Raw genomic sequence first — 15,710 nt, 5'->3', positions numbered from 1 at the left:
CCCATACACATGTATATACATACGTCCACACACGCAAATATACATACCTACACAACTTTCCATGGTTTACCCCAGACGCTTCACATGCCTTGATTCAATCCACTGACAGCACGTCAACCCCGGTATACCACATCGCTCCAATTCACTCTATTCCTTGCCCTCCTTTCACCCTCCTGCATGTTCAGGCCCCGATCACACAAAATCTTTTTCACTCCATCTTTCCACCTCCAATTTGGTCTCCCTCTTCTCCTCGTTCCCTCCACCTCCGACACATATATTCTCTTGGTCAATCTTTCCTCACTCATTCTCTCCATGTGCCCGAACCATTTCAAAACACCCTCTTCTGCTCTCTCAACCACGCTCTTTTTATTTCCACACATCTCTCTTACCCTTACGTTACTTACTCGATCAAACCACCTCACACCACACATTGTCCTCAAACATCTCATTTCCAGCACATCCATCCTCCTGCGCACAACTCTATCCATAGCCCTACGCCTCGCAACCATACAACATTGTTGGAACCACTATTCCTTCAAACATACCCATTTTTGCTTTCCGAGATAATGTTCTCGACTTCCACACATTCTTCAAGGCTCCCAGAATTTTCGCCCCCTCCCCCACCCTATGATCCACTTCCGCTTCCATGGTTCCATCCGCTGCCAGATCCACTCCCAGATGTCTAAAACACTTCACTTCCTCCAGTTTTTCTCCATTCAAACTCACCTCCCAATTGACTTGACCCTCAACCCTACTGTACCTAATAACCTTGCTCTTATTCACATTTACTCTTAACTTTCTTCTTTCACACACTTTACCAAACTCAGTCACCAGCTTCTGCAGTTTCTCACATGAATCAGCCACCAGCGCTGTATCATCAGCGAACAACAACTGACTCACTTCCCAAGCTCTCTCATCCCCAACAGACTTCATACTTGCCCCTCTTTCCAAAACTCTTGCATTCACCTCTCCTATGAGTCCACGGAGAAATGAAATACGATAAGTTCCCAAATGCACTTTCTTGTAATAATCACATAGTCAGGGGAGATACAAGGAAGAAATATAAGTCACTTGATAGACAACGAAGAGACGTAGCTAGGATGCCACTTGGTAAGCAAGTGACTGTTCAAGACAGACAACGAGCGTATCATAAACTTATTATGTGGACAAGGGGAATTGTCAACAAATTTTATCAACAATAAAGTTATCCAATTTGTATAGATCTTCACTAATATTATGGTTATAATTCTTTGTGTAGTTGATAATAGAAGATTCACTGATATTTCTCTTGGTACTGGAGTTAGTGTTGATAGCTGATATGGCACTACTCCGGTCAATATAATGATCATAGTTTTTAACGTGATTAAACAAGGCGTTTGATTCTTGTCCTGTTCTTATTCATGTTGCTTAAGTCTAACAGAAAGATCCTTGCCAGTCTGCCCAAAATGAAACATCACAATTTCTACATGGCACTTTATAGATGCATCCAGGAGAATTTTCTTGTAAGTTTCTGATTAAGATATTCTTTATAGTATTATTGTTGCTGAAGCAACATTTACATTAAAGGATTTAAGCAACATGAGAAGTAAAGTAAAATTATTATTAAAAGGCATTCTCTATTAAGATATTCAGCGTATGGCTGCAGGAAGGTAAGGTGGCAGATTAATGGAAGTGTGTTACTATAACACCAGTCTTCAGAAAAGGATATAGAAAATGAGCGTCGAATTTCCGTTATGTGAGCCTTATTTAAGTCGAACGAAAATTATTAGAAATAGTAATCATGGGCAAAATACACTTACTTTCTAAAAGAATAACCTAATAATCGTCCATTAACAAAACTTTCTGAATAAAGTACCATAATTAACGAACCTTACAGAAGTCTTTAGACACGTATATGATAACTGAGTACCCAAAATACCCTTCGATATTTCATAGATCGACTTTAGAAAAGTCATTGATGTAGAGCCATATAAGAGTTTCCAAAGGACAGGAAAAAAAAAAGTTTTCAATATAGGGTCTCGAATCGAGTGCTAGGATAGTGGACTGGTTGACATATCTGAAAGAGCAAGTGGTACTAAATGGGATGGAAGTGTCTGGTTGGCTTCACGTGACATGTACAGTAACACAAGACACAGTATTTAAACCCATATTTTTTTTTTTTTTTTTTAAGCATAGACAACGTCGAGGCAGGACTCACTTAGTAGAATTCTGAAAAAGAAAAATGCTGATTACGAGAAATCAGGAAATATACGAAGGTGGCCTTCACTAATATTAATGTTATATTCAGAGTGATTTAGACAAGCTGATGGTGTGGTAAGACACACGGTAAATAGATTTCATTGTAGACCAATGCCCAGTAATATCCTTCGGCGCTATAGATGTAAATCAGAAATATTATTACATGCACATTAGATCATCATCAGAAATGAAAAAAGAGATAGAACTTGAAGTGATCATGAATGATTATGAGCTGTAGAATATTGGAATAGATTATCAACAGATTTGGTTAATGCAATTATTATCGGTGCCTTTAAATCAAGTCTTGACAATTACTTCAATGATATCTGTTATCATCAAATAGCCTGCTTCAAGAATATACGATATAGCTTCTACCTCTGACATCTCAGAGCCAACCCTTACCGAAGCCAATTCAGTATAGAGAATGGAACTTCCAGTAGAATTACCATGGCTGTATACTTACACCATACTATATGGTGTTTCTTCCCCTGTTTTCTGCCGGCAGTTGAGCCGGAGTGAGAAGTGGATGATTCGAGACAACCCCGTCATAGGCCGTTAGGTCTCCTGTTATCCGCCTTTTCCAATGTACTTCCAAGTCCCATGACTTCCTGTCTCTTCACCCCTCCACATTAAATACCTTTCATTTACCATTGTCACAGTTGTAAATATGATTCATATTTGTCTTTGTTTCCCAATTTCATACGAAGGTATCGTTCTAGAGAAAAAATTTGTGATGGGGATATAGTGAATGTGTGATCACAACAGTTGGCTTCATTCATTTTGCTATGGAGTGTGTGATGGGTTTTTACCTCTTACAAGGATTATATCAGGGTTTCTGAACACTTAGAATGGGGAATTTTGGCCCCAGATGTCGTGAACCATAGTATTTCACGTCTCGTTGTATTTATGTTTGTGATATTTGTTATCGTATAGTGTCTGGGGTATGTATGTCTGGGATTTAATGTCCGGTGATGATCGCTGGTCCACCAATCCTTCACTAAGACCTTGAATTAGTCTAGCATCGATAGCCTCTCTTGATATGGTGAGGGTTAAAGACTGATAGGAGTCAATGAGGTCATTGAAAGGGAGTCATAGTGAAATAGTACATCATTGCCTCGTGGTACTTTTTGTATCAGCAGTGCCTACCCAGTACGTAGAAGTGACCACTGAGATTGTGTCAGTGGGCAGCGTAACCTTGAGCTTCAGTGGTTTGATGATGTGGTGCACTGTGGCTAATGATGTGGACAACATGTGGTTGTTCTCGTGTGAATGTGTCCAGATTAAGTCGTCTGTTTGTGTTCTATAACACTTAGGGTTATGAGACTTTGTGGAAATGTTGTGTCTTTGTCCCTGGGTTGTTTTTCACTCAATTTTTGCCACGTCACCTGTTTCTTGGTGCAGAGTAAAGGTTGGGTTTTCGATCTTTCTGTGGTGATCACTAGTGGCTGTACGTTTAGTGTGTTTTTGCTTAGCAGTTTCGGGTTCATTGAACTCATCCTCATCCTCTGTGGACTGTAAATATGTCGGGGATTCATTCATTTTTTCCCGGAAACAGAAGTGTGAGCTGGTGGGATGGCACGGGCCGAATTCTAACTCCTGATGGGGATTGGGCACAGTAGGGTGGATCTTTGCCACACGCTATGACGCATTGACTGAAGAGAGCGATGAAGAATTAGGCATCAGCAATGTGTAAGTTCACGCTGTCATGGATCTCTTGCTGGTGTCGAAAATTAAGTTATTTTCTGCCAGCTTTCCGCTGTACTATTGAGGATTTTTCTATAGGAGAAAGACAACCTCGGTTGTACTTGTTGTCCTCTTCATGCCTCGTCTTTGTAACCCGTTTGGTGTCAGTGATGGATAGTACTGGATGGCTATTGTGGGCATAAGGCCTCAGATGACAGACTTACTCCTTCAGGAGCCTAAGGCCGGGACTAGCCATTGCTTTCCCTCTCTCTCAAGTGAAGGCTTTGTAAGGCCTCACGGGTTGTATACACCTCACGACAGAAGTTATAAAGGAGAAAATAAGGAAGGTAATAAAAAGGACCGAGGGCCAAAGGAGATAAGCCAGGGCCGTAGACCGTTTCCTAGGCATTGTGTGTAGTGTCGGAGCGGAGGTTCGGCACGTCCGCTCTCTACTACTTCGAGCCATAACCACATGTTTAAGGTGACCTCGTTTTTCTTACACCCTCCTTCAAGGGCCGTGGCGGTTGGAGCGACGCGCGGCACACGGACACGGCCTGGGTGGAGGTGCGGCTGCGGGACCTGAACGACAACCCACCGCAGTTCCGCCGCCCGCACGCCCACGTCACCGTCAGGGAGGACGCCGCCCCCGGCACCCTCCTGGCCTCCCTACCAGCCACCGACCCAGACATGGTGAGTATCTCCACCTTCCTGGGGATATGATGGTGACCTCTAGTTTCTTGGTTCACCTCCTTCATGGTGAGTTGTCTCCTGTTGACATGTATAATGGTGACTCTAAATTCTGCTGGTAAACAGGATATTTGACAAACCATCAATGCAAGATCAATTAAAAGTTCAAGTTCATAGGCACATAAGTCACACAATATCTCCAAATACCTTAGCATCATGTCCTCTGCCAGATGTTGTTAGAACAGCTAATAATGAGACATTTCTATCTCTATCTTTCCGTCTCAGACGGGGGATTACTACGAAATGGACACAAGTACACATTCCAACAAGCACATACAAACACACATTCCCACAAACGCGCTAGTTACCCTGAGTAAGTGTCTCACCAACACACACTCCGACTTGTCTCTGTCTCCCGCAGATGAAGCAGCAGGGAGTGGAGTACCGTGTGGACGGCGGGTGGGGCGCCCTGAGCGTGGACGGTAGCGGGGGCGTGAGGCTGTGGCGCGCCCTGGACCGTGAGGCTCCCGGCGGGGAGGAGGGTGTGGCCAGGGTGGTGGCGGTGGACGAGGGTGGCCGCCCCTCCTCCCTCTCGTCCACAGCCACCCTCACCATCACTGTGACGGATGTCAACGACTGCCCCCCGCGCCTCCTGCCTCCCACCCTCCTACATGTGACCGAGGGCACTCCTGCCTCCCTCCTGGGCCTCCTCACAGCTACCGACGACGACGTGTGGGCGCTGGCCCACGGCCCGCCCTTCAACTTCACCCTGGCCCCCTCCAACCCCGCCCACGTCCTTGACACTCTCTCCATCAAGTACGACTCGAGTGAGTATAAACAACAGTTCAGAAGTGAGTCCATGAGACCCGTAGGTCTTGCCCTTGTGATCAAGGATCATACCTTTCTCTAACTTCAAACATCTTACGTAAAACCTGGTCAGTGATTACTTCATCATTTCCTCCTCTGACACCACAAGCCTTTGTCAGGTTGCTCATTTCATGACCTTGAATCCATAAACTCTACTTCATTTCGTGTCCAAGTTTTACACTGGTAAGTTAAGGATAGCAGAAGTATACTGTCCTCAGTCATTTTCTTCGCACTGATGGTCACTTTCTTTTATTTCCCTTAAACAGCTTTTATTTTTACCTCGACTAGGTCATTTACTTAGTAAAAGTACTATCTAGAATTTCTCAACTTCATAAACCATCCTTACCTTACATTTTCGTTCATTAAATCCAGTTATTCTAGTTAGTCGATTTCCCTCCGTTCAAAATCTACCACTTTATTCATACCGGCATTCATCTTCAATTTTCTTCACTTACCCACAGTAGAAAAATTCATTTGCCATATGAAATATCCCTTCAGTTGTAACTAGCAACACGAAATCGTTAACAGATAAGCTTATCAGCAACGACTAAAGTGTCTTTTTTACACGGCACGTCTCTTATTCTTGCATTCATTTCTATCACTGCCCCATCTGCATTCAGACGGAAAAGCCAAGGTGAAAACATTCAACTCTGTGGCACTCCTTCGCCATCTAAAAACTTGCACTTAACTGACCATTCTATTATGCACATGATTTTACTTCTTTCTTCGAATGATATTTTTTTTGTTGCAACCAGCAGCATTCCTCACAATGCATTCCTGTCCACCCTGCCATGTACGTCATTATACTTATCTCTATGTACTTGTCTGTTATCATCTTCGCAGGGAACATTCTATCTACGCTTTCTCTTCCTTTTATAAACCTCTTTTCCCCTTTTCACATGTCGTCCACTCTGTTACCTTCCTCATCCTCTCATTTACGTTTCTCCTTTCTGTGTTCCCTCCTATGCACAGCAAGCCCACTCCTTTCTAGTTTACATTTGGATCCTATACACCTTTTCCTTTGCAGAAAGACACTGTCACCTCTTCCGTCTAGTTATATGGCACCCTGTAGCTCTTCCAAAGCACACACATATTTTGCGCATTCATTGTGCCAATAGATCATCACCTACAACTCCTCCATATGCACACACATTTTGCGCATCTACTATGCCACTAGTCATCACCACCACCACCCTTCAACATTTCTATTGTCCCATAAACTCCAGGGACCCGTCTATGTTTATCCCGTTCGTAGCTGCTTTTATATCGTCCTTGGATCCTGTTTCTTCGTCGAGATAAAGATTTCTCACGCATAATATTGCCCCTCTGCCATTCTTCGATGACCATCCACTGACTTAACACCACATTTGGTTTTGTCAAAGGGAATTCTTCACCGTCTCTCCTTCCTACTTTTGCTACCTCTATCCTCTTTTTCTTTTTCTAACTTTTTTCCAAGAACGTAGCTCAACTTTTGCAGAGTCGTCACTTGGTTTTGTCTTCAGTTCTTCCCAATATAATATGTTTATCTAATTCTTTGTACTTCTCTTTCTTTCCATGGCATTTTCTTTGTCTCTCCAGAAACGTCATATATGATTCCTTCTTGTTTTCTTCTGCGTTCTCGACCAATTCTTTCTACCACACACACACACACAGCCATCTCTCCCTTCATTACCCACTTTCTTGCCTCATTCACCTGCTGCCTTCACTATACTGTCCCTGAAAAAACGCCGTATACCTTATTTTCATTCTCATTTTTGTCTCCATTCTCTGACACCATTTATTTTCCAGGTACTCCATCCTAGCTCCCTCTGATTATTCATTTAACCACTGCTTCTCTCATGTCCTCATTTTCTATCCCCACAGATCTATATACCCTAATCCTTACCTTTGCTATTGTCGTATGATGATCATAACTCAACATCATTCTTCCAACTACTCTCAAATGCAACATTTCCTGATTCTTCCAGTTGTTAACACACAGACTGGCAGTATATACATCCCGTTCCCTCCCCAACTCTTCTCCATGTACACATGCGAATTACTTTACGTTCGGGATATGTATATTTACTGGAAACTTATCCTCCCGGAGCACACAAGTCTACCAGAAACCCACCATTTGCATTCTCACCTAGCACTCTCCCTCCTTACAGAAACCCTCCTGCTTCCACATCCCCCACTCTTGCATTCATGTCTCCCAGCATCTCTCTCTCTCTCTCTCTCTCTCTCTCTCTCTCTCTCTCTCTCTCTCTCTCTCTCTCTCTCTCTCTCTCTCCTCCTTCAAACTTCCTGCTATATTTATCTGATTGCTCCTACACATTTTTTCCCCATTTCCGTCTTCTATGAGAATACGCCACCGCAAAAATGATATACTTTGCCCTTCCTTAATCTTCCCGGACAACTGTATATAATTCCAGAATTAACACACGCATAACCACATGACTCCCTCATACACTCGGCATCCAGTAAAGGGCCACGTCTCCATTAGCCTTCTCCATTTCAGCCCTTTACCAATTCTAACCACAGAACGCTTTCCCAGCCATTGCCACAAACTGTTCTTTTCGTATTATTCTTTAAAACAAACTGGCGATTTCCAGCATTGAAAAAAGAAATCCTTTATGTAGAAAAGGATTTTTTACCTGTGCTTACCTATTGTAATGACTGAATGATTATAAAATCAAGCGAACGCTTATCAAACAAGTGCATTTGATCACATAACATGCTTGGTGGTGAGAATATGAAAGATCTTGATCACTTGATATCTGGCAGGTCCTTGACTCTTAAAACGTTCACCAAAAGGTTTTCAGCAGTATATCATAAACCATAAACCATAATGATATAACCAAACGAACACCATCAAAGAAGTTGTATAACCAATTGTACGCCAACAGATGTAAGCAATGGAACCATTACGTATGCCAGATTAACATCATATGACCATAACGAGCATCAACAAATGTACGTGATATATGACCAAAACACACCAACACATTTATGCCATACAGCCATAACGTACACCAGCAAGTGTACGTAAATATAGTCATAACGTGCACCAGCATATGTAGGCCAAATAAGCATAAGGCACACCAACAGATGCGAGCAATATGTAACACGACTCTCGTTAGCACTAGGAACGACGATACGCTTAATGTTGGTTTATTCCGCATTACCGGCTCGGGCTGGTCGGGAAGCGAATATCGAGGGAGTTTGATAATGCTAGGCATTTAGTGGAATGAGGGAAATGCACCAGCTTTCATTATAGATTCATATGCTTTAGAATTCTGTGTTGGAGCGTGAGAAGATATGATAACGTCATTATCATTACATTATTTTTCTAATTATTTATACGTTCATTTATTTAGATATGTGAATTTAAGCAAGTCGAGCTCGACATTTCACTGGTCCATTAGATTTCGCTCTAGAGCAAAAGTAATCAAACCTAATGATAGAATATATTGTTGGTTTTCTATTGTTTTTACTGAATTAACGGATTCGGACCAGCATCGAAGAGTACTGGCGAGTACAAGAAACTGATACGTTTTTTACTGCACATGGCAGGTGCAGACAGTGGTCGTGGCGGGGCGGAGGTGTGGACGTTAGGGCCCGTGGACAGGGAGGAGCACCGCCAGCTGACGGCCGAGGTGGTGGTGGCAGACGCTGGGGGGTTGGCAGCCACACAACCCGTCACCGTCATCATTGACGATGTCAACGACAACCCCATGAAACCTGCCGCCAAGACTGTCTACCTCTGGAAGACTCAGGTGACTTTATATAAGGTCTATACCTGCTTATTCCAACTGTGTGCTCTCGTCAACCTGTCCTTTCTGATTTTGAAGAGTTGGTCAATATCAGCTTAATATAATCCCTTCAGAAACTCGTGTTGTTGTAACTTGTACCTCTTCTTGTTCTTTTCTCTTTCTATCAAGGTAATTCTTTGCGTGTTTAGACACTCTCCGTAGCTTATTTCACTTGAGTGTAGTTATGTTACTGTGTGCATGTAAAATAGAATGATATAATGAAGCGCGGTCTATTGGAATCAGGCAGCTATTCGCCTGAAAATATACATTTGAGAAACTGCATAACGGGGATGGAGGGGAAGGTCATAATAATAGTTAGTTGATTAATCACATAAAAGCTTAAGATCAAGGTGGGGCTGGATACTTATACGCTTTGAGTAAGCACGAGTGCGGTTTTCCTTCCTGTACAGGATGTTTTACAGAACGAATTCAGTGTTTATTATACATTATATACATTTGGTGGTGATTAGTTAAACATTCTGTGATGTAAAGTTTTATACTGGGTGCATTGCTATAATTTTGTGGTTGATATACATTATGTATTTAATGGAGAACATCAAGTGATGAATATTCTTTTTGTTGCTTTTAAAATAACATAGTAGTTGATATACACACATGACTACGGGAAAGCTAAACTGTTTATTTCCTTAGCTATGTGCTTGTTCGAGATTGTTTATGAAATTCACAGCAGTAGGTATAGGACTATTCTTGAATCTGCCCGTAAGAGCACTGGATGTTGCAAGGCGACTGTGGTAACGGACTTCAATGAATGAAGGTTAGGCTTGGTGAAGTGTATACTGGTGCTGGTGTCTGTCAGTGTCAAGGCGTTTGTATCAGGCGATCGCCCCTCTGACCCTTTACGGGAATTTTACTGAATCGCTGCTTCACTGCTTCACTAGTCGGAGTATAGGTAGATATGTGTCAGTCGTGGTGTTTACACTTAGGCGAACGCTGCCCCAACAAAGGCTTCTCGAGAACCGCGTTGAGTTAATGGTTTTGCATAGCAGATTTTATGGTTTATACATTTTACATCTAGTGGTAATCAGTTGGACATTTAGTGACGCAGAGTTACATATCACTTGAGTTGCTATAATGTAATGTAATGCTTCTTAAGTACAGGTATATTTTCCCACGCCCGAAGACTGGACTTAGGTAAGAACTAATCCAGTGTTATGTAACCTATCCGCTCCCCACTGTAGAACTCCAGAATGGCTTCCCTCTCATGAACAACCTACAGACACTGGCGGATTGGAGTCTGAATCTTTAAGAGACAGCTGTTGATATCGTCAGTAGTAGATGATGTTTATTTCCATGCACAGTATCGTGGCTCACTCACTAATGAGTTCTGTGATGACACCTGCTGCAGGGTGGGGGTGCGGACGCTGCTCTGGGCCGTGTCTACGTCGAGGATCCAGATGACTGGGACCTTCAGGATAAGTCCTTCTCATGGGCGGGACCTCCCCACCCACTCTTTACCCTCCGGTCAACACTGGGGAGATCTTCGCGTCCACACAGCTCAGAGAGGGAAGGTAAGGCTACCTCAGTGAATAAGAAAGGAAATCAGCTAAACTCACAGGCAGTAGGTGCTGTCTTGCAAGAAAAAGACATGTTCGCTCAACTTGTATCATTATGGTACCCATGGTTCTTGGATTCTAAAGATTTAGAGAGAAAAAGATGTATAGAATGCTCCTTGTCACATAACGTTTACATATTGTTGATGTTGGATTGTAAACAAGCACTTCATATATTTTATTTTTTTTTATTTTGCTTTGTCGCTGTATCCCGCGTTTGCGAGGTAGCGCAAGGAAACAGACGAAAGAAATGGCCCAACCCACCCCCATACACATGTATATACACACACGTCCACACACGCAAATATACATACCTATACATTTCAATGTACACATATATATACACACACAGACACATACATATATACCCATGCACACAATTCACACTGTGTGCCTTTATTCATTCCCATCGCCACCTCGCCACACATGGAATACCATCCCCCTCCCCCCTCATGTGTGCGGGGTAGCGCTAGGAAAAGACAACAAAGGCCTCATTCGTTCACACTCAGTCTCTAGCTGTCATGCAATAATGCCCTAAACCACAGCTCCCTTTCCACAGCCAGGCCCCCCACACAACTTTCCATGGTTTACCCCAGACGCTTCACATGCCCTGATTCACTCCACTGACAGCACGTCAACCCCGGTATACCACATCGTTCCAATTCACTCTCTTCCTTGCCCGCCTTTCACCCTCCTGCATGTTCAGGCCCCGATCACACAAAATCTTTTTCACTCCATCTTTCCACCTCCAATTTGGTCTCCCACTTCTCCTCGTTCCCTCCACCTCCGACACATATATCCTCTTGGTCAATCTTTCCTCACTCATTCTCTCCAAGTGCCGAAACCATTTCAAAACACCCTCTTCTGCTCTCTCAACCACGCTCTTTTTATTTCCACACGTCTCTCTTACCCTTACATTACTTACTCGATCAAACCACCTGACACCACACATTGTCCTCAAACATCTCATTTCCAGCACATCCACCCTCCTGCGCACAACTCTATCCATAGCCCACGCCTCGCAACCATACAACATTGTTGGAACCACTATTCCTTCAAACATAGCCATTTTTGCTTTCCGAGATAATGTTCTCGACTTCCACACATTCTTCAAGGCTCCCAGGATTTTCGCCCCCTCCCCCACCCTATGATTCACTTACGCTTCCATGGTTCCATCCGCTGTCAGATCCACTCCCAGATATCTAAAACACTTTACTTCCAGTTTTTCTCCATTCAAACCTACCTCCCAATTGACTTGACCCTCAACCCTACTGTACCTAATAACCTTGCTCTTATTCACATTTACTCTTAACTTTCTTCTTTCACACACTTTACCAAACTCAGTCACCAGCTTCTGCAGTTTCTCACATGAATCAGCCACCAGCGCTGTATCATCAGCGAACAACAACTGACTTACTTCCCAAGCTCTCTCATCCACAACAGACTTCATTCTTGCCCCTCTTTCCAAAACTCTTGCATTCACCTCCCTAACAACCCCATCCATAAACAAATCAAACAACCATGGAGACATCACACACCCCTGCCGCAAACCTACATTCACTGAGAACCAATCACTTTCCTCTCTTCCTACACGTACACATGCCTTACATCCTCGATAAAAACTTTTCATTGCTTCTAACAACTTGCCACCCACACCATATATTCTTAATACCTTCCACAGAGCATCTCTATCAACTCTATCATATGCCTTCTCCAGATCCATAAATGCTACATACAAATCCATTTGCTTTTCTAAGTATTTCTCTCCTACATTCTTCAAAGCAAACACCTGATCCACACATCCTCTACCACTTCTGAAACCACACTGCTCTTCCCCAATCTGATGCTCTGTACATGCGTTCACCCTCTCAATCAATACCCTCCCATATAATTTACCAGGAATACTCAACAAACTTATACCTCTGTAATTTGAGCACTCACTCTTATCCCCTTTGCCTTTGTACAATGGCACTATGCACGCATTCCGCCAATCCTCAGGCACCTCACCATGAGTCATACATACATTAAATAACCTTACCAACCAGTCAACAATACAGTCACCCCCTTTTTTAATAAATTCCACTGCAATACCATCCAAACCTGCTGCCTTGCCGGCTTTCATCTTCCCCAACTCTCTCACTTTGCACACCACCTCGACCAAGACACCCTATATCTGCCACTCTATCATCAAACACATTCAACAAACCTTCAAAATACTCACTCCATCTCCTTCTCACATCACCACTACTTGTTATCACCTCCCCATTAGCGCCCTTCACTGAAGTTCCCATTTGCTCCCTTGTCTTACGCACTTTATTTACCTCTTTCCAGAACATCTTTTTATTCTCCCTAAAATTTAATGATACTCTCTCACCCCAACTCTCATTTGCCCTCTTTTTCACCTCTTGTACCTTTCTCTTGACCTCCTGTCTCTTTCTTTTATACATCTCCCACTCAATTGCATTTTTTCCCTGCAAAAATCGTCCAAATGCCTCTCTCTTCTTTTTCGCTAATAATCTTACTTCTTCATCCCACCACTCACTACCCTTTCTAATCAACCCACCTCCCACGCTTCTCATGCCACAAGCATCTTTTGCGTAATCCATCACTGATTCCCTAAATACATCCCAGTCCTCCCCCACTCCCCTTACTTCCATTGTTCTCACCTTTTTCCATTCTGTACTCAGTCTCTCCTGATACTTCCTCACACAAGTCTCCTTCCCAAGCTCACTTACTCTCACCACCCTCTTCACCCCAACATTCACTCGTCTTTTCTGAAAACCCATACAAATCTTCACCTTAGCCTCCACAAGATAATGATCAGACATCCCTCCAGTTGCACCTCTCAGCACATTTACATCCAAAAGTCTCTCTTTCGCGCGCCTGTTAATTAACACGTAATCCAATAACGCTATCTGGCCATCTCTCCTACTTACATACGTATACTTATGTATATCTCGCTTTTTAAACCAGGTATTCCCAATCACCAGTCCTTTTTCAGCACATAAATCTACAAGTTCTTCATTTCCATTTACAACACTGAACACCCCATGTATACCAATTATTCCCTCAACTGCCACATTACTCACCTTTGCATTCAAATCACCCATCACTATAACCCAGTCGCGTGCATCAAAACCACTAACACTCATTCAGCTGCTCCCAAAACACTTGCCTCTCATGATCTTTCTTCTCATGCCCAGGTGCATATGCACCAATAATCACCCATCTCTCTCCATCCACTTTCAGTTTTACCCATATTAATCGAGAATTTACTTTCTTACATTCTATCACATACTCCCACAACTCCTGTTTCAGGAGTAGTGCTACTCCTTCCCTTGCTCTTGTCCTCTCACTAACCCCTGACTTTACTCCCAAGACATTCCGAAACCACTCTTCCCCTTTACCCTTGAGCTTCGTTTCACTCAGAGCCAAAACATCCAGGTTCCTTTCCTCAAACATACTACCTATCTCTCCTTTTTTCACATCTTGGTTACATCCACACACATTTAGACACCCCAACCTGAGTCTACGAGGAGTATGAGCACTCCCCGCGTGACTCCTTCTGTTTCCCATTCATATATATATATATATATATATATATATATATATATATATATATATATATATATATATATATATATATATATATGTGTGTGTGTGTGTGTGTATGTGTGAATAAGAGCAATAAGAGCAACGATAGAATGTAAGAAAGTAAATTCTCGATTAATATGGGTAAAATTGAAAGTTGATGGAGAGAGGTGGGTGATTATTGGTGCATATGCACCTGGGCATGAGAAGAAAGATCATGAGAGGCAAGTGTTTTGGGAGCAGCTAAATGAGTGTGTTAGCGGTTTTGATGCACGAGACCGGGTTATAGTGATGGGTGATTTGAATGCAAAGGTGAGTAATGTGGCAGTTGAGGGAATAATTGGTATGCATGGGGTGTTCAGTGTTGTAAATGGAAATGGTGAAGAGCTTGTAGATTTATGTGCTGAAAAAGGACTGATGATTGGGAATACCTGGTTTAAAAAGCGAGATATACATAAGTATACTTATGTAAGTAGGAGAGATGGCCAGAGAGCGTTATTGGATTACGTGTTAATTGACAGGCGTGCGAAAGAGAGACTTTTGGATGTTAATGTGCTGAGAGGTGCAACTGGAGGGATGTCTGATCATTATCTTGTGGAGGCTAAGGTGAAGATTAGTATGGGTTTTCAGAAAAGAGGAGTGAATGTTGGGGTGAAGAAGGTGGTGAGAGTAAGTGAGCTTGGGAAGGAGACCTGTGTGGGGAAGTACCAGGAGAGACTGTGTACAGAATGGAAAAAGGTGAGAACAATGGAAGTAAGGGGAGTGGGGGAGGAATGGGATGTATTTAGGGAATCAGTGATGGATTGCGCAAAAGATGCTTGTGGCATGAGAAGAGTGGGAGGTGGGCTGTTTAGAAAGGGTAGTGAGTGGTGGGATGAAGAAGTAAGAGTATTAGTGAAAGAGAAGAGAGAGGCATTTGGACGATTTTTGCAGGGAAAAAATGCAATTGAGTGGGAGAAGTATAAAAGAAAGAGACAGGAGGTCAAGAGAAAGGTGCAAGAGGTGAAAAAAAGGGCAAATGAGAGTTGGGGTGAGAGACTATCAGTAAATTTTAGGGAAAATAAAAAGATGTTCTGGAAGGAGGTAAATAGGGTGCGTAAGACAAGGGAGCAAATGGGAACTTCAGTGAAGGGCGTAAATGGGGAGGTGATAACAAGTAGCGGTGATGTCAGAAGGAGATGGAATGAGTATTTTGAAGGTTTGTTGAATGTGTCTGATGACAGAGTGGCAGATATAGGGTGTTTTGGTCGAGGTGGTGTGCAAAGTGAGAGGGTTAGGG

The 15,710-nt window shown here is 42.9% G+C and overlaps 1 protein-coding gene across 1 annotated transcript in view; it reads left to right on the top strand.

Annotated features, from left to right (window-relative positions):
* LOC139746291 (neural-cadherin-like) overlaps nucleotides 1–15,710 on the top strand; it is a 169,988-nt gene that overhangs the window by 82,960 nt on the left and 71,318 nt on the right. The window contains 5 exon segments of the mRNA XM_071657380.1: nucleotides 4,435–4,611; nucleotides 5,030–5,435; nucleotides 9,031–9,233; nucleotides 10,636–10,750; nucleotides 10,753–10,798. Of these exon segments, the coding sequence (XP_071513481.1) occupies nucleotides 4,435–4,611; nucleotides 5,030–5,435; nucleotides 9,031–9,233; nucleotides 10,636–10,750; nucleotides 10,753–10,798 (947 nt within the window).

The sequence above is a fragment of the Panulirus ornatus genome, chromosome 64 (assembly GCF_036320965.1).
Source record: "Panulirus ornatus isolate Po-2019 chromosome 64, ASM3632096v1, whole genome shotgun sequence".
NCBI classification, from domain to species: domain Eukaryota; kingdom Metazoa; phylum Arthropoda; class Malacostraca; order Decapoda; family Palinuridae; genus Panulirus; species Panulirus ornatus.
The sequence above is the reverse complement of the archived record's forward strand: the minus strand, read 5'-3'. Positions and strand labels throughout refer to the sequence as shown.